This window comes from Corythoichthys intestinalis, chromosome 5 (assembly GCF_030265065.1).
Source record: "Corythoichthys intestinalis isolate RoL2023-P3 chromosome 5, ASM3026506v1, whole genome shotgun sequence".
NCBI classification, from domain to species: Eukaryota; Metazoa; Chordata; class Actinopteri; order Syngnathiformes; family Syngnathidae; genus Corythoichthys; species Corythoichthys intestinalis.
The window spans coordinates 10,143,412-10,166,346 of NC_080399.1; the positions used below are offsets into that span (position 1 = coordinate 10,143,412).

A 22,935-nucleotide genomic window follows, 5' to 3' on the forward strand; every position below is an offset into this window, starting at 1 on the left:
AATTGTGGAGATGCTGCTTTGCAAAGCAAAGTTCGCCACATATTAAGGCTAATAGTACTGTGAAATCCCCACTGGATATTTTAATGATAAATATAACAACTTCAAGGTTTTCCAATAAGCATTCTGTGAAAAATAAGACAATAACTTCAACTGAAGTCATGAAAAAAGTGCCTATATTGCACCACTACATTTATTGCTGAAATCAAACTGGTGCAAATATCAGTCAATAACATATGCCTGACACACTGCTTCTGGTCATAGGCGGCGCTACTATTCAGGCGAAGTAGGTGATCGCCTTAGGCCTCCAACCAGTAGGGGGCCCCCAACTAGCTGCCCTTGCCCCAACGAGCAAGGGCTTGGGCCACCGGAGCAAGCAGCACCCCCAACTATTCGTCATGTATAATTATGTCAGCATACCAAACAAACATATAACAAAACAAAAAAGAAAGCCATTTGAATGCTGCATTTATATTACCCCCCCCCCCCCCAACATACACACGCACTATAATGGACTGTTCCATGACGACGGACTGAGTATCAGTCACTTTGCTTCATTTAGCGCCGTTTAGCTTCGCTTAGCTCCGTTTAGCATCGCGTAGCTCCGCTTAGCTGTTCGTTAGCTTCACTTCGCTCCCCCGCGTTTTTCACGCCACTAAGCTCGCTATTTTTACAGCTCACTTGCTACTTTGCACGTCGGCTATCGTTTATATCGAACACATGAGCGAACGTGCGCTCCATGAGAGCCAAAGTGCAGTGAGGGAGAAGTTGAGAACAAGCTGCTAATGCCTCTTTTAACTTTCTTCTTCTTCTCAACGAACATAAAATACACGACAGCACACCCTGTGGCGAAACAATGCAGTACAGTTCCAATCAGTTATACAATAACACTCAACAGCTGGTTAACAGTATTTGCTAACGAAAAAAAAAAATCTATTAGTGACACCACAAGCAATGACGAAGAATTTTTTTCACGGAGTGTAAAGCTTTTCTTTAGCGGTTTAGCGAATGTACCTCCGGTGAACATTTCATAATAAAAGCACGTCATGTTCGTCATATAAATAACAATTTCTGGAGTTAATCCCACATACTTCAGAATTAATATTATAATATGTTGAGTAAATACAACAGAATACAGATTGTACACTAAAAATAGCTTTCAAATGACACTTTTTATGACAAATATGATTGGCAATGAATAATTATTATAATTATCATACTACTCTTATATATAGTAGTATACTATAATAATAATGCTAGAATTTTTTTAAAGAATTGTTTTGAATAATGTTGGAAAAGAAAGGCAAAGTCAGTGTTCTGAATGTATACTTTCCATTCTTTTGCACTAGTAAATGCTATCAACATTTAATCTCATTGTTTATTTGTGATTATTGTTATTTACATGATTATTTGTACTTTATGAAAGAATTTAAGTGTTCCAAAATGGTTTTGTGAATTAATAAGCGTCAACAAAAATGTCATTGCTAAATTAGTAAAAAAAAAGATGAAAATTATTAGATTAGTCGACTAATCGTAAAACTAGCTGGCTGACTAATCAGGAGAAAATTTGTCTTTGGGACAGCCCTAGTGTACCGGAACATATTTCCTCCAAACCCTTCTCACCGTTTTAACCCCTGACCCAAGAAGAGGCCCCTGGATATGTTCGCCTTAGGCCCCAAAATTGCCAAGTCCGCCACTGCTTCTGGTTCAAAGTAACAACAAAGGTACATAGCTTCAGTACAGTGAATGAGGTATATGATGACTTTATTATTCATTATTTTTCAATCATTTCTTGTTCATTTAATTTTTGCTCCATAAATGCAAATGGTCTTCTCACATACAGTGTATCACAAAAAGTGAGTACCGGTACTCCCCTTGCATTTCTGCAGATATTGAAGTATATCTTTTCATGGGACAACAGTGACAAAATGACACTTTGACAAAATGAAAAGTAGTATGTGTGCAGCTTATATAATAGAGTTAATTTATTTTCCTCTCAAAATAACTCAAAATATAGCCATTAACTCATTCACTCCCAGCCATTTTCACCGGTGCAACCCCCTTCGCTCCCAGCCGTTTAACTGGATTTTGACTGATTTTGCAAGGCCCACAGAAAATTCTGTTCTATTGCTATAAAAACGTGGAACCCAACAAAATAAAGATTAGACTCTCTTCTTTCAGCAGGAAAAAAAGTTAGTTCATATGTAGAAATCAGCATTAGAAAATAGCTTAGTTTGAGCAATTTTCCAATTTCTGATGAAAAAACAGAGAAATTGAGCTTTTTGTAAACGCATACATTTCAAACATAACTGACTTTAACACAGCTATTTTTTGCTTTAGTTACAGCCCAAACATCTGAATAATGTTTTCCTTTTACAAAATAACATAAACAACAAGACAAATAGAGATTTTGATAGCAAAGTAACAATTTATTTACACATAACTAACTGAGAGATGACGCTGTTTTGGCTGTAACAGCCAGGGTAAACTTTTCCCTCATCACCGCCTGTCTTGTATACCCCTTTCCCACTGGCCAAAAAACCCATGTCAACCTACTAACAATTGGCTTTTTGTGGCAGTGGGAAAGGTGCAGCAACCCGCCTCGACCCGTGTCATTCACCCCGCCAAGCGACCCGCGTTAAAATCACCTCGGCTCTGATCGTCATGCAGTGTGATAGCAAAATCCTGGGTCTACAGTCAACACCCTAATCTACGTGGTGACGTAGGCTCTTACGTGATGCGTCATAACAATGTGCCCCACAACCGTAGTTACGTCGATGCTAACAACAAAGCTAGTAGAAGAAGAATTCACGTCACCTACGTTGCCTCAGCACAAGCAGAGTGTTGATCCTTTGCTGCATTTCGACCATTTTGAGGGCAGTGAAAAGCATGAAAACAGAGAACACAAACGGAAAGGAGGCTTCCATGTTGCTCTGGGTTGTTTACTTCCTTGAACTGAATGAATTCGGTCGCACTTGTCGACGTCAATCTTAGCGTGTTGACGTCACGCAACCTTACGCACGGCTGAGGAGGGGTGGGGGGTTAGACGGGTGAAAAAAAAATAAGACACAGCTTTTTTTTTGTCAATGGGAAAGGTGCCTAATGCCAATTGCTAGTGGGTTGCATCGGCTTGGAAAAAACCCACTACTTTCAGTGGGAAAGGGGCAATAAAGATGGATTTTTTTGAGTCTTTCTTTTGTGGTGACCACTGCCACGTGGCGGAGTTCGCTTGGGGACCTTGTGTTCCTGGGGGGGAACTGGTTTGGCCGTGTGCATTTCCGGCTGAGTTGCTGGACACTGGAGGGTGCGGGGGACACGAGCGGCCAAGCACGGCGGCGCGGGCTCTGCTCGACGAGCAGCGCGGACTCAACAGCATCGTCCACTGCAGTGGTGGTCCAGGTCGTTCTGCTCGGTCGTCCGCCGCCTGGCATCCTAGATGTCCATTCGGTCGTCTTCCGCCGGCGCTCCGGCCGTGCGGCCCGGCCGTTCGTTCCGTTGAATCGGGTTTCGGGTCTTACCGAATGCGCTACTGCCCTCCAGTGGCCAGTTTTATTGCTGTAAAATGGATTTTCAGCATTGTGCTTTGGAGCTAAGTTGAAACAGAACCTAGAGATGTCTCTTGTGAAAAAAAACTTAAAAGACATATAAATACGTCTTTGGGACACTAAAACAATTAACAATAGAACGTATTTATACGTTTTTGGGAGCAAATGAGTTAATATCTAAGTCCCTGGTAACAAATTGAGTACACCCCTTAGAAACTACGTACATTCCTAAATGTCCAAATTAAGCACTGCTTGTCATTTTCCCTAAAAAATGTCAAGTGACTCGTTACAGGAGTGCTGTCAGCATTGCTGCAGAGATTGAAGAGGTAGGGGTTCAGCCTGTTAGTGCTCAGACTATACGCCGCACTCCACATCAAATTGGAGTGAATGGCTGTCACCCCAAGCCTCTTCTGAAGACGGTACACAAGAAAGCCCGCAAAAAGTTTGCTGAAGACATGTCAACAAAGCACATGGATTACTGGAACCATGTCCTATCGTCTGATGAGACGGGCGGGCTTTCTTGTGCACCGTTTTCAGAAGAGGCTTCCTCCTGGGGTGACAGCCATGCACACCAATTTTAATGTAGAGAGCGGCGTATGGTCTGAGCACTAACAGGCTGACCCCCCCGCCTCTTCAATCTCTGCAGCAATGCTGACAGCACTTCTGTAACGGGTCACATGACATTTTGGAGGGAAAATGACAAGCTGTACTCAATTTGGACATTCAGGGATGTACGTATTTACTTAGGGGTGTACTCACTTTTGTTGCCAGGGGTTTAGATATTAATGGCTTAGTTATTTTGAGGGGAAAATAATTTAACTCTCTTATATAAGCTGCACACAGACTACTTTTCATTGTGTCAAAGTGTCATTTTGTCAGTGTTATCCCATGAAAAGATATACAACTTAAATATCTGCAAAGATGCGAGGGGTGTACTCACTTTTGTGATACACTGTAACAAATCCCAAGCATTTTAGTTTGGGAATAAGATCAATAAGCATAACTGCTGTTCTAAGCTGTGACAAGCCCTTATAAAAAGGCAGAAGGCCTTTACATTCGCTTTGAAGACAACATGCATATTAGCCTCAAACCGATAATAAAAAAACGATGTCGATATTATCCGATATCATTTTAAAAAGCTTTTATTGGCCGATAGTATTGGCTCTCTTTTACCTTAACGATCTTATCTTATGTTCTATTTTCCCGGCTACTTGATAATATCAGACAACTGAAATAATGTAGAACAAAGTATTTTTTTCACTGTCAAGTTGACATACTTTTTAATGCCTCAAACATTTAGTTTGATGCTTTTTAATGTTTTTAAGCCCTGAATTTTGACAAAATCCGTCTAATGACTTTAAATGCTTTTTATTGACCTGCACAAACCCAGGCATATCATTGGTTAAGCGAATGAAATCCTTCAAGGGTGTTTGTCAACTGGTTAGCCAAAGTGAATTAGCATTATTATTAGAATAAAATAATTAAAAAATAATTAGAATTATTTTTACAGTATCTATCCACTGTGAATGTCTAGCATTGTAATTATTAGAGATGTCCCGACTGATCGGCATCCTGATCGATCGGGTCCGATGACGCCATTTTCAAAGAATCGGAATCGGCAAAAAGATATCGGACATGCCTTTTTTAAATATATATATATTTTTTTGTTAATTAAATCGTTTTCTAATTGTATTTAACGTTACAGACATAATATGTTAAACTCATCCAGAGTCTTTAGTTTAGGCTTAAGGTAGGGTTATCAAATTTATCTCTTTAACGGCGGTAATTAATTTTTTAAAAAATCTATCATGTTAAAATATTTAACGCAATTAACGCATGCGCTGCACGACCCACTCACGCATTGTCGCATTCAATCTGTAATGGCGCCGTTTTACCTATATATATAGAGCTAAAAGGCAGCATAAAATGAGTAGAGTGAATTTTGGCAGCCTTTGGAGCCCTTTTTTAATTGGCTAAAGCCTTACAATCCCTCTCCCTACGATTAGAAATATTGTGGGAAGCAATGTGGGAAGAAAGGTAGTAATTGATCTTTTTCTTAACACCGTATGTTATTTCCCTACACAGAGAATATATATCAATTGGTACCACTACGCACAGTCATGGTTGCACTTCCCATCATGCATTTGGGCAGAACAGTTTAAATGGCTACAGTATCATTTACTGAAAGCTCAACAAATACACTAGATGGCAATATTTAGTCACAATATACAAAGTCACATTTATCCTTTAAGAATTACAAGTCTTTCTATCCGTGGATCCCTCTCACAGAGAGAATGTTAAAAATGTAAATGCCACCTTGAGGATTTATTGTCATAATAAACAAATACAGTACTTATGTACTGTATGTTGAATGTATATATTCGTCCGAGTTTTATTCATTTTTTTCTTAATGCATTACCAAAATGAATATGATCGGGAAAAATTATCGGGAATGATTGGAATTGAATTGGAGCAAAAAAAAAAAGCAATCGGATCGGGAAATATCGGGATCGGCAGATACTCAAACTAAGACGATCGGGAGCAAAAAAACACGATCGGAACAACTCTACGTAGTAATGATCACCGTTACGTACCTGATTACAAAGTCATGGGAGTCTATTTGCGGGCCACAGCTGCTGTTGAGCAGAATACCCGAGTTCCCGACGATGGCGCACCGCCTGTAGCGTTGATTCTTCATAGGTGACACGCTAGGCAAAAGACGGTAGAGATTCTCCGAGATGTTAGTGGTGCTGTGACGGTCAAAAACGTAGTGGACGACATCTCCCGGTTGCAGCGAGCCCTTTAGGATGGAGATGTCCCGCTCTGGGTCGAGGAATCTTAAGATATTCTTCCTGATGAAATAAAAGAAATGACAGTTTGAATGGTATTTTTACAATTTCAATTGGAAAATATGATAAAAAAAAAAAGTAACCTGATGAGCTTAGAGAGGGTCTTGTTGAAGGTCCAGCTGGATGAGGGACACTTGACGCTATTGTTGTAGCCCGGTTGAAAGTGGTTTATTTCAGCCACTCGTGGCGATAAAGTGCTTCCCACTCGTTTTGCCGTCTTTCTACATGCGAACACAACACAGAATTCATTTTCTTTTTAAAACTTAAAGACACAGACAACTCTGAGTACAAATGAGCTTTATATGAAAGACAGTTGCTCAAAGTACTTAAAGGTGCAATGAAATACAACAGCAAGTAACTTTAAAATGATAGAAGACGCAAAATGGGCTGCATATTTTTACAGTTTGCTAGCATGCGATCCATAGGCTTTCTATTCTCTTGTTGCAGTGTGACCAGGAGCAGAACTTATGGGGTGCTGGGGGTCCGACCTCATGCAGGCCCAGGCCTCTAAGAGGCTCAATTTGCAAGCGTAAAGTGGGCATAGTTGGGTGAGGGGAGGGTCAAGAAGAAAAGTAAGATGATGCGTGGAGCTGCAATATAGTGTTTAAGTGCCACTTGTCTGAAGGGGCCCACAAAAAAAAATTCCATGTGCACAAGGGCGTAGGTTTGGTCTTAATATGGGTAGGGAAAATATAACAGCATACAATAACCTGCATGTACAGTTTTTGCTGGGGACGGGACATCAATAAGACCAAACATATTTGGTGAATGGTGGTCAGGGCTACATTTCTCACCAATATGAATCTAATTAGGCTAAATGATTAATGCAAAATAAATCTGTATTGACCTATACTAACTTTCACACTTCAAATTTATAACATCTTAATCTGATAATTTTTTGTTAAATCTAGTCAAATAATTTTCTCCATCTTTTTTTAGTGTTAAAGGCTAGTTAAAAGATTAATGCGTCAGATTCTTCCACCTGAAGCAAATATTACTATTTGTTTGTATTGAGCCTATACATCTAAAAGTCATTTTTCACCGAAATCAAGACAAAAATCTTTCAAATGTTTTGAACAATATTTTTGAATTAAGAACATTTCTGGCAAACAAGTTTTTCTTTTAAGATTAAATATTACGGCTGTCAAACGATTAAACCTTTAAATCGAGTTAATCACAGCTTAAAAATGAATTAATCGTAATTAATGGCAATTCAAACCATCTATAAAATATGCCATATTTTTCTGTAAATTATTGTTGGAATGGAAAGATAAGACACAAGACGGATATATACATTCAACATACTGTATACATACTGGACTGTATTCGTTTACTAGAAACTGGAATTTCGGGAGAAATTACTTCTGGTCTTTGCCATGTCGAGATACAGATCTTAGCCCCGGTCTAGGTTGGTTTGGGGATAATTAGGGAACAATATCAGTCTATTTGGGGACATTTATGGGGCCTGGGATAATGATATCAGGTCATTTGGGAACATTTGGGAGGCGTGGCCTATTCATATCAGGTCATTTGGGAGCATTTGGGGGCCTGGTTTAGTCATATCAGGTCATTTGGGAACATTTAGGGGGCGTGGCCTGATCATATCAGTTCATTTGGGAACATTTAGGGGGCGTCGCCTGATCATATAAGGTCATTTGGGAACATTTGGGGGCGTGTCCTATTGATATGTGGATATTTCCTGTTGATTTGGGGACATTTTTTTTGCCATTGAAAATGAATGGGAAAAAATTTGGACGGTCATAGCCGTCAATGGCATCCAAGTACATTGGCATCTATAGAATGGACAAACATGCCCGTCAATGGCATTAAACAGAGGAAATGCCATTGGAAATGAATGGAAAATTTGGACGTCCATGTCCGTCAATGGCAGAACCCCCTATAAGCGTCAATCGAAGCGGAGAAGTTTGGGGGACACGTCCTATTGATATCTGGTAATTTTCTGTTGATTTGGGGAAATTTAGTTTTTTCCTCATTGAAAATAACTGGGAAAATTTTTGGACGTCCATGGCTGTAAATATTTGTTTATTATAACAATAAATAAACAAGACTGCATTAACATTAACATTCTGTTACAGCGATCCATGGATAGAAAGACTTGTAGTTCTTGAAGGATTAATGTTAGAAGTTATAGACATTTTATATTAAAACCCCTCTTAATGTTTTCGTTTTAATGAAATTTGTAAAATTTTCAATCAAAAAAATAAACTAGTAGCTCGCCATTGTTGATGTGAATAATTACACAATGCTCATTGTGCTTAAACCCATGAGGTCAGTCGCACTAAAGCGCCAGCAGAGGGAGACAAAAAACACAAGTAACAAGTGGACATGTCCCTGTGCTGTCATTTTAATCTGTTTGAGTGGGGCATGCGCGTTAATTGCGTCAAATATTTCAATGTGATTAATTAAAAAAAATAACTACCGCCCGTTAACGCGATAATTTTGACAGCCCTATTAAATATACAAACTTTTTGCTTAAGATAAGTCTTAAGCTTATTTTCAGCTAGCTGATTTTCTTATTTCAAGAATTCTCAGTGAGTAAAATCGACTTGAAGCACTGTAGCAGTATCAAAATTAGTGAAGTCTTCCCCACCTCCACAACATTGACGTCTTTTTACATTATTTACAGTGGTTGCTGCTGGCGTGAAAAAAACCTCGTCTTTGAAGGGGGCGGGGGAGGTGGCATGTTGTATTTCTATCGGGGTGTGAGTGTGTGTGTGTGTGGGGGGGGGGTTCAAGTCATCAGCCAATCAAACGTGCGTTTGAGGGGAAAAAATGGACTGGCACATTCAGCGAGTGAAAAGGGGTCAGTGTAAGTCTGAACATAATGAAAGTACTGTAATTCACTTAATAATGGTAGGATCAATTCTATCCTGACAACATATAGGAAGACAATCTAAGGGGTAGTTTACATGGAGACTCTGCGACACAAAGACAAAATGACTGAGTTGCGGACTCGCCTCGCGTGCACATGGTGTCGGCAAAGACGGAAGGCGAAGACGAAAAATTCTGAATCCTGCCTCCAAAGTGGAAGAATTCGATTGCGTGGGGTTGAGGGGGGCTTCCCCGGCATGCATATCAAAGGCTCCTGCGGTGCGAGACTGCGTTGTTAACGTCAGCACTCGTACACGTCACATAGTGCGGTGCTACTAAACATTAAAAACAGCAAACATGGCGGAATGTCGGCTTTAATTTACTGTTTTCATAATATTTTTAAATCAAATATGTTAAACGTTTCAATTTTTGTGCCTTTTTGAACAAAAGAAAAATGACTTTGCTTCGAGTGGGTGGGCATATTTTTTTTCCGGGCTGAGGGAGCTTGGTGGGGTCAAAGTGCATCATTCTCTGTCGCGCAGTAAATCTGCACTGCCCCCTAGGGCCTGGCATGAATACTACATCGTTTTCATGCGGAATCGCAACATTGTTCAAATGGAGACGCAAATGCAAATGCAAATTTGACATTTTTCGTATTCTCGGAAAGTCACCATGTAAACGGCCCCTAAATGACCTATATAACTGAAATCATTATATAATGCAAATGAGGTTGCTTAAAAGGGGGATAATTTGAGCATCCTGAAAAGTTGGTAGTGTTTTGTCCGTACCGTCCCTATGCAAACCTAAAACCTTGCTGCCAGCCCTCCTAGTCAAAATGGATTGGACATCTAGCGCCGTCAATGGCAGCTAGTGAGTTCATATTGGCTGTGATGGTGGTACTCGGAGAGCTGATACTTGCTGTAAAATGTTCATGAACCACTGGTCTTGTTAATAAAAGCACTAGTACAGTTTTGTAAACAACTTGCAAGTCAATCGATACTGTGGTGAAAGCCGACGTCCAGCATGTGACATGGACGTTGAATATGGCGTCTTGGCTTGAGTAGCAGCTGCCTCCGCCAAGTAAACAGTAAGCAGATACTCAGTGAGAAGCAGTCGCTGGCTATTCAAAGCTGCCAATTGACAATTAGATTCAAGAGGCAACCTGATCCCTGTAGAAAAACCCTATCGTGTATGCGCGGGTGCATGATTGTGTTACAGACCTGCGTGGTTTCGGGAAGAGCCGCTTCGTTTTGGACAAGCTGGGATTTCTAAATTAAGAAAAGAAATAAGAATTGTGACGAAAAGCTGTGAAAGAAATCGTGTGATGTTAGTGAGCCGCACTTGCAGGTCTTCCCTGAAAGAACGAATGAAGGTGAAAGGCACGCATTAAGAAGGTATTTTTAGACCAATCCACTATGGGCCCATTTGCTGCTGTGATGAGGAGACACGGAACTCTAATGGAGGCATATTACAACCACAGCACTTCTGGGATGCGGCATGGATGTAATGAGATTTAAACATGTAAAATTTGCATTGCCATCCCTCCCAGTTTAAATGGATTGGACATCTATAACTATCAATGGCAGCGAAGGAGGTTAATGTCACAATGTTAATGAAGATGAGCAATGTGCTTTCGGAAAATTATTATCATTTCTTTTACTTGTAAAATTTGAAACAAGGAAAGTACAATATTATTTGTCAAAGTACTTTTCTACTTGTTTTCAAAAAACATTCAAAATGACTCTGGCTAACATATCCCTAACGCTGACAAGATTTATAACTCAAAATATCGTTTGAAATTCATCTTAAAAAGTCAAAGTGCCCCAGTATTAAATTAACAAATTTGGCAATCTATGATTTTCCCAAAATGTATTCACTGTAGTTTAATCGTCTGCTTAGCTAAGACAGCGAACCCCTTTTTGTTTTGAGCACAATAGTTAGCTTAAAATTAGGGCTGTCAAAAAAAAAGGGGCTCAGATACTTTTTCGTACCACTGTATAACTATGACGCTTTTCTTCAACAAAAAAAAAATGCGAATTAAACACAATTCCTGAGTTAATTGCTATTCAGTACAAGAAACTCAAATTAAACTTCGCATTCCTACTATAATACAGGCTACCATTACTGTTAGCCTTTAAACCAACAACATGAAGATTTTCTTGCTGTTTCGCTTTAGTAGCTAGTTAGCACATTTTGTTTGTGCATGCTATTTAGCATTGAATATATATATATATATATATATATATATATATATATATATATATATATATATATATATATATATATATATATATATATATATATATATATATATATATATATATATATATATATATATATATAACTCTTCCTCTAAAAAAATTGTTGTTTTTTAAACAAAATCTCTGAGTTATGCGAGCTAACTCCTTTTTGTTTTGAGCATAATATTTAGCATAAAATATGTATCTCTTCCCTTCAACAAAAATGTTATTTAAGGACAATTCCTGAGTTGTGTTAGCTTGATATTCAGGACAAAAATCCTAAATAAAATTTAACATTTTTACTCTACTATTATGTATAATTTTTAGAACAAAGATGACAATTCACTCAATCCCCTAGATTCTCTTGCTGCTTAGCTAAAATAGCTAGTTAGCACATTTTGCTTTGCACATGCTAATTAGCATCAAATATATAAGACTCGAATTTTTCCAAAAAACGTTTTTTTTTGTTGTTGTTGTTGTTGTTGTTAACTCAATCACTGAGTAATGCTTGGTTGATATTCATAATAACTATTATTAAACCTGACTGTCAGGTTTAAGTTAGAGCTGTCAAACGATTAATTTTTTAATCGAGTTAATCACAGCTTAAAAATTAATTAATCATAATTAATCGCAATTCAAACCATCTATAAAATATACCATATTTTTTTGTGAATTATTGTTGGAATGGAAAAATAAGACACAACACGGCTGTATACATTCAACATACTGTACATAAGTACTGTATTTGTTTATTATAACAATAAATCAACAAGATGGCATTAACATTCTGTTAAAGAGATCCATGGACAGAAAGACTTGTAGTTCTTAAAAGATAAATGTTAGTACAAGTTATAGAATTTTTACATAAAAAACCCTCTTAATGTTTTCGTTTTAATAAAATTTGTAAAAAAAAATTCAATAAAAAAATAAACTAGTAGCTCGCCATTGTTTTGTCAATAATTACACAATGCTCATTGTGCTTAAACCCATAAATTCAGTCATACCAAAGCGCCAGCAGAGGGAGACAAAAAAGACAAGTAACAAGTGGACATGTCACTGTGCTGTCATTTTAATCCGTTTGAGCGGGGCATGTGCGTTAATTGCGTCAAATATTTTAACGTGATTAATTTAAAAAATTAATTACCGCCCGTTAACGTGATAATTTTGACAGCCCTATTAAATATACATACTTTTTGCTTAAGATAAGTCTTAAGCTTATTTTCAGCTCGCTGTTTTTCTTATTTCAAGAATTCTCAGTGAGTAAAATCGACGAAGCACTGTAGCAGTATCAAAATTAGTGAAGTGTTTCCCACCTCTACAACATTGACGTCTTTTTACATTACTTACAGTGGCTGCTGCTGGCGGGGGAAAAAAAACTTCTAATATCCCTCGTCTTTGAAGGGGGCAGGGGAGGCGGCATGTTGTATGGAGACAAGTGGACATGACACTGCTGTCATTTTAATCTGTTTGAGCGGGGCATGTGCGTTAATTGCGTCAAATATTTTAACGTGATTAATTTAAAAAATTAAATACCGCCCATTAACGCGATCATTTTGACAGCCCTAGTTTAATTGATTTAATGGTCATGATGTTAGCTGTTAAGCGAACAAGATATTAAATGCGCTTCAATTAACACATCTACATGTAACAAACTGTGCTTAAATATAGGAAATCTGAAATATATTAAAGAAATAAATGGTTTGAATTGTAAATGACTGTTAAATCAAGTTCAAATGCTGTTTTGCGTCAAATAAAAAAATGGGCAAAATAACCTATGGAAAACTCCAGCCTCTTATGCTTCATTTACCGGAGCTGTATGTACGGTTCATATGTCAAGCTGTATTTTTGTGCTTTGTTTGTACATGTGCCGCAGCTGATACGGGAGCAGCATACCCCGGGTCCCCGAGGGTACGGCTATTTGTCTTGCAGCAGCTTGCCTGTGGGATCGGCCTCCATTTGCGGAGACAGAAAGGAAAAGCAACAGACTGGAAAAGAAAAGGGCTGCTTTTTCATTCGATGAATTTTCTAGCGAGCGGAAATCAAACCCCGCTGTCACACACAAGCGCCCTACTTCCATTTTGTACAACAATTCTTAATTTAGCAGGAGCTGTCATTAGGATGCTCACATTTCCATTTGGGGTTTTGAAGAACAAGGAGACGAAGGGGGAGTTTGACCGCTGCGTGAATGCAGCTTAATACAATTGCAACAAAAGAGGCTGTAAAGAGGGGGGTTGCATTACCTCTGCATAACTCCTGATCAGGATCAAGCTGGTGCCCCAATTGGTGCAACTTTTATGATATCTGTGTCAATGGCAACCAGTGCGAATCGCTGTCATTGACGGTGATAGATCCATTCTGGGAGGTCTGGCATAGTTGAAAGAATAGTCGATCACCATCAATGGCAGACAATGTTAATACATAAAGTGATTGTGCTGTGATTTCCCAGTGCTATAGTACGCAGTGGTTTTTGGTAGAGTTGTCCGATAATGACCTTTTAACCGGTAACTGCTTTCCTGATATTGTCCAACTCCAAAAATCCAATACGATATGAAACTGATACCGATATGTGGTTTTAGACTTAACATATTATGGCTAATTGTATTGTGATGCCCCACTGGATGTTTTAAAAATGATAAATGCAACAACTTCAGGGTTTACCTGATAAACATTCTGTGAAAAATAAGAGAACAACTTTAACTAAAGATGTCCCGCTCACGTCATTTTCAAAGTATCGGAATCGGCAAAAAAATATCGGACATGCCTTTTTTTAAATATATATATATATATGTATATTATTTGAATATTTTTCTAATTGTATTTAACGTTACAGACAAAATGTCTTACACTCATCCAGAGTGGTTTTGGCTTAAAGTAGGGCTATCAAATTTATTGCGTTAACGGTGGTAATTAATTTTAAAAAATTAATCACGTTAGATAATTAACGCGTGCGCTGCACGACCCACTCACGCATTGTCGCGTTCAATCTATAAAGACGCCGTTTTACCTATAGATAGTGCTAAAAGGCAGCGTATAATGAGTAGAGAGTATTTTGACAGCCTTTTGGAGCCATTTTTTAAGAGGGTGGTTGCCGTTGTTGTGCAGCTAACATGTGCAGCTAATGTGTATGAGGCGAGCTTTTTACATGCCCATCCATGATCAAACGTAAGTAGTCCTTTATTTAAAGAAAGTTTGTAGTGTTTACTTTTTAATCTCTGTAATCGTGGCTATTTTTAACTCAAAGTTGCAATTTCTGATCGGTCGGAAAATTTGACAGACCACCGGGCACATGAAAAAGGGAATAAGCTGAGTATAGTGCTCTCCCGGTGGGGGATGTGCGACAAGCCGCCGGTCTTCGGCCGAGGGAACAAGGAGCATGTGAGCCACAAAATGCAAGCCACCTACGTATTAAAATGATCCCAGTATTTGACATAATACAAAACACGATGTTTACTCACTTCCTTGTAAGTCCCATGGTCCCACAGTAGTAGAGCTTGTTTTGGCCAATATCCACCAGTGAATGGGAACGTTATGAAACCCCCAAAACGCCTCTCTCTCGTACAGCAAGATTTCTCTGCAGCCGTTTGGCTGGCGTGATGCGAAAAATAAACGTATTAATCCGCAAAATAAACTGAATCCTTAGTCCTTCTCATACAACAGTACGGCTTTATAGTGAAGAAGACTCCTTTCTCTGTACACGTCACAGCGCCCTCTTTCTCAACTCGAGACTGTTGCCGGAAGTCACTCATTTTCATGGCGCGGGATTAAAAAAACTAAATAAATATCGCTTCCACACACATCCAAGCGGTCCATTTCATTCAGGAGCATAAAATACAGCGTGCATTATGAAATAAACATGCTTTTTCGTGTCACAGGCACTTTAACTCTGTGGGGGCTTGGCTTTTGAAGGGGACTACAACAAATTTTCCACTCGCACCCCCCACACTCACACACACACTATATAATCGTCCGCAAATAATCGTCCACCTCCGCCGTTGCACGGTCCAATTGGGCTGTCCCGTTTATGCTCATCACACCCGGGCCCTGTTCAAATTTGTTCCGCCACTGCAAGAGCCAACGAGTTAATCGCGTTTCCATTCATTTCAATGAAGAATGACTCGAGATACGAGCTTGGTTGATCTTTTTTTTTTCCAAGCCTATGATTCCTGTTTCTTTGAAGGGAAGTGAGGGGTCAATGTTTTTGTTTTTTTTTAACCCTCCATCACCCCTCCAATTGTTCATTTCACACTTGCACTTGTAATGACAAATAGAGCTGATCTGATCAAAATTCAACTTGTATCTGAAGTAGGGCTGTCAAAATTATCGCGTTAATGGGCGGTAATTAATTCTTAAAATTAATCACGTTAAAATATTTGACGCAGTTAACGCACATGCCCCGCTCAAACACATTAAAATGACAGCACAGTGCAATGCCAACTTGTTACTTGTGTTTTTTGGAGTTTTGTCGCCCTCTGCTGGTGCTTGGGTGCGACTGATTTTATGGGCTTAAGCACACATGAGCATTGTGTAATTATTGACATCAACAATGGCGGGCTACGAGTAGAGATGTCCCGATCGATAGGGTCCGATCATGTCATTTTCAAAGTATCGGAATTGGCAAAAAAATATCGGACATGCCTTTTTTTGATATACTGTATATATATATATATATATTTTAATCAAATCGTTTTCTAATTGTATTTAAAGTTACAGACATAATATGTTACACTCATCCAGAGTCTTTAGTTTTGGCTTTAGGTAGGGTCATCAAATTTATCCCGATAATAGCTGTATCACGTTAAAATATTTAACGCAATTAATGCATGCGCTGCACGACCCACTCACGCATTGTCGCGCTCAATCTGTAATGGCGCCGTTTTACCTGTATAGAGAAATGAGTAGAGTGAATTTTGGCAGCCTTTGGAGCCTTTTTTTAATTGGCTAAAGCCTTACAATCCCTCTCCCTACGGTTAGAAATATCGTGGGAAGCAATGTGGGGAAGGGATTAACACTCTATGTTAATTCCCAACGCAGAGAAGATATATCAATTGGTAGCACTACACACAGTCATGGTTGCACTTCCCATCATGCATTTGGGCATGGCTACAGTATCATTTACTGAAAGCTCAACAAATACACTATATGGCAATATTTAGTCACAATTTACAAAGTCACATTTTTCCTGTAAGAATTAAAAGTCTTTCTATCCGTGGATCCCTCTCACAGAAAGAATGTTAATAATGTAAATGCCATCTTGAGGATTTATTGTCATAATAAACAAATACAGTCCTTATGTACTGTATGTTAAATGTATATATTCGTCCGGGTTTTATTCATTTTTTTCTTAATGCATTGCCAAAATGTATATGATCGGGAAAAATTATCGGGGATGATTGGAATTGAATCGGGAGCAAAAAAAAGCAATCGGATCGGGAAATATCGAGATTGGCAGATACTCAAACTAAAACGATCGGATCGGGAGGAAAAATACATGATCGGAACAACCCTAGCTACTAGTTTATTTTTTGATTGAAAATTTTACAAATTTTATTAAAACGAAAACATTAAGAGGGGTTTTAATATAAAATTTCTATAACTTGTTCTAACATCCATAAGTCTTTCTATCCCTTTAACAGAAAGAATGTTAATAATGTTAATGCCATCTTGTTGATTTGTTATAATAAACAAATACAGTACTTATACTTATCTTTCCATTCCAACAATAATTTACAGAAAAATATGGCATATTTTATAGATGGTTTGAACTGCGATTAATTACGATTAATTAATTTTTAAGCTGTAATTAACTCGATTAAAAAATGTAATCCTTTGACAGCCCTAATCTGAAGGCAGCGCTTGACTATGAAGTTACCATAATCAATAAGCATTGGACACAATGGAACACACGCACACACAAGCGCGGAAAATAAGCACCGGCTACTCACGAGGCTTCTTCTTCCTCTTCTTCCACTTGTGCGATATCATCAATGATGAGGAGAAACACCAACAGTGTGACAAATAGGAAAATCAGCGTGCGGGATGTGGGCGTCATGCTCCGGGCTCGGGGGTGCTGGAGCTGTTGGTGTCGGGGGAGTCCGGCGGCAGGCATCCCACCCCCTGCGTTCACCTCGTTCGCCTTCGCATGTCTATTTGCGCTCTCTTTGTTGTGATCTGCGGACCCCTCCCACACATGCTGCTGCAGTCCAATCTCAACAAGACCACCCCCTTTCGCTTTCTCCGCCTTGTGTGCGGTGGTCTCCGGTGGGAAGCGATCATTCCCCGGTCCAACTTTCAAAGCGGGCACCTCCAGATGCAGCAGGGGGGAGTCGGGGTGGGCGGCGTATATGATGTCGACCACATGCGGTCTTATTTAAAGGCGCAGGCACTGATGGGGAAAAATACCCCGTTAATTTCTAAGTGCCAATGATCAATGAGTGAAGAGTTTGATTTGAGAGCAGAAATTTGAGATAGTTATCAGTGGGCGTGGCTAGATATGCAAAACTCAGATTTTGTAGTAAATGAACGCTTGATATGTAGATTGAAGTGTTTAGGTGCCACAAAATACTAGTCCTTCTAAAAAAATTAGCATATTTTGATAAAGTTCATTATTTTCTGTAATGCACTGATAAACATTCGACTTTCATATATTTTAGATTCATTACACACAGAAGTAGTTCAAGCCTTTTCTTGTTTTAACACCGATGATTTTGGCAAAAAAAAAGTCAAGAAAAAAAACAAAAATCCCTATCTCAAGAAATTAGCATATTTCATCCGACCAATACAAAAAAGTGTTTTTTTAAATACAAAAAAAGGTCAACCTTCAATTAATTGTATCAGCTATGCACTCACTTGGTCGGGAATCGTTTTGCAGAAATGACTGCTTCAATGCGGCGTGGCATGGAGGCAATCAGCTTGTGGCACTGCTGAGGTGTTATGGAGGCCCATGATGCTTTTTTTTTTCTTTAATTTTTATTTTCCCTTCAGGCATGACAAATCCAAACAAACATACAGCATTTATATGTGTTTACAATTAAATCAACCCGAAAAGAAAAGGGCTGACGGGAGAAGCCGAAGCTTATTGAAACCCGTCCCCAGTATACCATATAGGACGCAGAAAATATCGAACACCAATTTTTGACATTTAGATTTCGTAATGATTACAAGTTTTTTTTTTTTTTTTAATAATAACCATCCCCTCTGATTGTTCATTTTCCCAATAGTCCATTGTCGATCGTGGCGATGTGCTCGTTTTGTTGATTAGATCCAGTAGATTAGTTCATAATTTAGTAAATAGTTTATTCAGTTGATTCGATCCAGAAGATCAGGAATAGCTGAGGACCGATGGTAGGCCGTGTCCGCCACCCTCCTTTTGTCGACTTAATCCTCGTCGCAGTTTTCGTTCCTTGCTGACTCCCGTTGCATCGCCATTCCAGTTGTGGACTCATGGCCTGGGGGACTGGCGTGGCTAGGTCCTTCAGACCGTCCTAGCGATCACTGTGCCAGATCACTGTCCCACCTGGCACAATCAGAAGCTGCCAGAAGCTGCCAGCAGCGCACCAAAAGGAAACATCCTCGATATCGTTCCACTTCGAGTGTGGTCAGACACAGCGGTCGCCATCTACCCCAGCCATCCTCCACGATATCCAGACTTTAAGGTGTTTTCCGGGCAGGCGGGTTGTCCAGGTTCTGACCGCATTGTAAAGCAGGACAGTGGCCAATCGACCAGTTCCATGTCGTTACAGAATTTGAAGAATTTGAAGTCAAATGTCTGTGCATTTACAGCCAACAGATGATATGTCCTTGTGAGTTCTGCCTTTGTTTTTTGTTTTTTTCCCTCTTTTATTTTTGCCTTTCATTGTTTTGGGTACACTCGGTTTTGCTTCCAGTTTTGAGTTGCCACCCAGACATTATTTAACATTTGTACAGTTCTTATTATGTCCAAGAGTTAGCTTGAGTCAGCAACATAATTATTTAATAAGGTTTGTTTATACAATTGTGGTCAAAAGTTACATACACTTGTGAAGAACATAATGTCATGGCTCTCTTGAGTTTCCAGTTATTTCTACAACTCTAATTTTTCTCTGATAGAGTGATTGGAACAGATACTTCTTTGTCACAAAAAACATTCATGAAGTTTGGTTCTTTTATGACTTTATTATGGGTGAACAGAAAAAAAGTGATCAAATCTGCTGGGTCAAAAATATACATACAGCAGCACTAATATTTGGTAACATGTCCCTTGGCCATTTTCACTTCAATTAGGCGCTTTTGGTAGCCATCCACAAGCTTCTGGCAAGCTTCTGGTTGTATCTTTGACCACTACTATTGACAGAATTGGTGCAGTTCAGTTAAAATGGACTTGTTTCTTCAGCATTGTCCACAAGTTCTCAATGGGGTTTTGGGAAGGCCATTCGAAAACCTTAAATCTAGCCTGATTTAGCCATTCCATTACCACTTTTGATGTGTGTTTGGGGTCATTGTCCTGTTGGAACACCCAACTGCGCCCAAGACCCAATCTTCAGGCTGATGACTTTAGGTTATCTTGAAGAATTTGAAGGTAATCCTCCTTCTTCATTATCCCATTTACTCTCTGTAAAGCACCAGTTCCATTGGCAGCAAAACAGCCCCACAACATAACACTACCACCACCGTGCTTGACGGTAGGCATGGTGTACTTGGGGTTAAAGGCCTCATCTTTTCTCCTCCAAACATATTGCTGGCCATTGTGGCCAAACAGCTCGATTTTTGTTTCGTCTGACCACAGAACTTTCCTCCAGAAGGTCTTATCTTTGTCCATGTGATCAGCAGCAAACTTCAGTTGAGCCTTAAGGTGCCGCTTTTGGAGCAAGGGCTTCCTTCTTGCACGGCAGCCTCTCAGTCCATGGAGATGCAAAAGACACTTGACTGTGGACACTGACACCTGTGTTCCAGCAGCTTCTAATTCTTGGCAGATCTGCTTTTTGGTGATTCTCGGTTGAATCTTCACCCTCCTGACCAATTTTCTCTCAGCAGCAGGTGATAGCTTGCGTTTTCTTCCTGGTCGTGGCAGTGACAAAACAGTGCCATGCACTTTATACTTACAAACAATTGTTTGCACTGTTGCTCTTGGGACCTGCAGCTGCTTTGAAATGGCTCCAAGTGACTTTCCTGACTTGTTCAAGTCAATGATTCGCTTTTTCAGATCCATGTATGTATATTTTTGACCCAGCAGATTTGATCACTTTTTTCTGTTCACCCATAATAAAGTCATACAAGAACCAAACTTCATGAATGTTTTTCGTGACAAAGAAGTATCTGTTCCAATCACTCTATCAGAGAAAAATCAGAGTTGTAGAAATAACTGGAAACGCAAGAGAGCCATGACATTATGTTCTTCACAAGTGTATGTAAACTTTTGACCACAACTGTACCTCCTCTTAAAAACAGCCAATGACCCTGAGCTGGTCACTGCAGAATCTAGTTTGTTCCAAAGCTTTACACCAGAGTAAGGAACCGAAAATGATTTTAGTGTTGTTCTGGCGTAGTTAAGTTTAAACACATTTTCTCCCCTCAAATCATATTTTGATTCCCTAGCCTGGAAACGACTTTGCAAGTTATACGGAAGGCTATTAGTTGAGGCTTTGTACATCATCTGTCCCGTTTTGAAATTTATTAAATCATACAGCTTCAATAACTTGGATTTGATGAATAACTCGTGTGTATGTGCTGTGTATTTTGCCTTACGAATAATCCGTATTGCTTTTTTTTTTTTTATGACCAACAGAGGGTGTAATCGAGATTTGTAGGTAAATAGGGCAAAAACAGTGCACAATAAATTATTTGGAGGGCCCTGTGATCTAGTACATTTTGAGCTCTGTTAAGAATGGAGACGCTCCTAGCTAATTTATTTTTCAGTTGTCTGATATGTGCATTCCATGTTAATGAATCATCAAGTATTATACCTAATACCTTGTGTTCTCTAACACATTCAATAGCCACCTGGTTTACTCGAATATCTAGATATTCTTTCAGTCTTTTTTTGCCAAATAGCATATATTTAGTTTTACTAAGGTTTAGTGACAGTTTATTGGCATTGAACCATTCTTGTAGCTTGCCTAATTCCTCATCCTTTAATAGCGGCCTTAAGCTCATCCACAGTGGTGGGTCTGGTGCCTCTCTACTTCCTCTTCACAATATCCCACAGAATCTCTATGGGCTTCAGGTCAGGATAGTTGGCAGGCCAATTGAGCACAGTGCCATGGTCAGTAAACCATTTACTTTTTTGGCACTGTGAGCAGGTACCAGGTCGTGCTGAAAAATGAAATCTTCATCTCCATAAAGCTTTTCAGCAGATGGAAGCATGAAGTGCTCCAAAATCTCCTGATAGCTAGCTGCATTGACCCTGCCCTTGATAAAACACAGTAGACCAACACCAGCAGCTGATATGGCACCCCAGACCATTGCTGACTGTGGGTACTTGACACCAGGGCCGGCCCGGGCCATTTGGGGGCCCTAAGCAAAATAATGCAAAGGGGCCCATATTTTTGGCCCACCATTTCCTCACAGTGTACTGTGAAACCCATACATGCAGTCCAACCCATACGTCCATATTTTGTATATTAATCAGATTTTGTTGCACTGCATACTTCAAACTTCTCACCCCAAATGATTGTCAGTACGTACAGTAGGTAGCGTCAAACCTTTTTCTAAAAGAGGAAAGAAAGAAGTTAAGGAAGAACTTTTATTTTTTTAAGCTTGTAATCAAGTATCAAAACTCACAAAAGTCAAATAAAGCAAACTGTAGTAAACAAAATAGAATATATATTAAACAATTGTCAGATTGGGGGCCCTCTTGTGCTCTAGGGGCCCTAAGCAGCTGCATAGTCTGCGTATAGGCTGGGCCGGCCCTGCTTGACACTTGACTTCAGGCATTTTGGCTTTTCCTTTTCCCCAGTCTTCCTCCAAACTCTGGCACCTTGATTTCCGAATGACATGCAAAATTTGCTTTCATCTGAAAAATGTACTTTGGACAATTGAGCAACAGTCCAGTGCTGCTTCTCTGTAGCCCAGGTCAGGCGCTTCTGCCGCTGTTTCAGGTTCAAAACTGGCTTGACCTGGGGAATGCGGCACCTGTAGGCCATTTCCAGCACTCCAGGTCTCTGAGATTTGAAGGGTGCCTTCTCCAAACTGCCATTTTCAGATCTCTCCACGGGTGTTCTATGGAATTCAGCTCTGGACTCATTCCTGGCCACTTTAGAAGTCTCCAGTACTTTCTCTCAAACCATTTTCTAGTGATTTTTGAAGTGTATTTTGGGTCATTGTCCTGCTGAAAGACCGATGACCTTCATAAAAAGACCATTATGCTGCAAAATTTGTTGGTAGTCTTCAGACTTCATAATGCCATGCACTTGGTCAAACAGTCCAGTGCCAGAGGCAGCATAGCAACACCAAAACATCAGGGAACCTCTGCCATGTCTGACTGTGGGGACTGTGTTC

At 39.5% G+C, this 22,935-nt stretch overlaps 1 protein-coding gene across 3 annotated transcripts in view; it reads right to left on the reverse strand.

The window, feature by feature from the left end:
* Window positions 1–18,375, reverse strand: part of st8sia2 (ST8 alpha-N-acetyl-neuraminide alpha-2,8-sialyltransferase 2) — a 46,369-nt gene extending 27,994 nt beyond the window's left edge. For 2 of the 3 annotated variants that reach the window (XM_057837390.1, XM_057837392.1), the window contains exons 1-4: window positions 17,406–18,375; window positions 10,444–10,491; window positions 6,475–6,612; window positions 6,137–6,394 (exon numbers count right to left, since the gene is read on the reverse strand). In XM_057837390.1, coding sequence (XP_057693373.1) covers window positions 6,137–6,394; window positions 6,475–6,612; window positions 10,444–10,491; window positions 17,406–17,569 — 608 coding nt within the window. In that variant the 5' untranslated portion in view covers window positions 17,570–18,375. The remainder of the gene's footprint in view (window positions 1–6,136; window positions 6,395–6,474; window positions 6,613–10,443; window positions 10,492–17,405) is intronic. The other variant, XM_057837391.1, reaches the window with a different exon arrangement.
* Window positions 18,376–22,935: the final 4,560 nt, after the last annotated feature.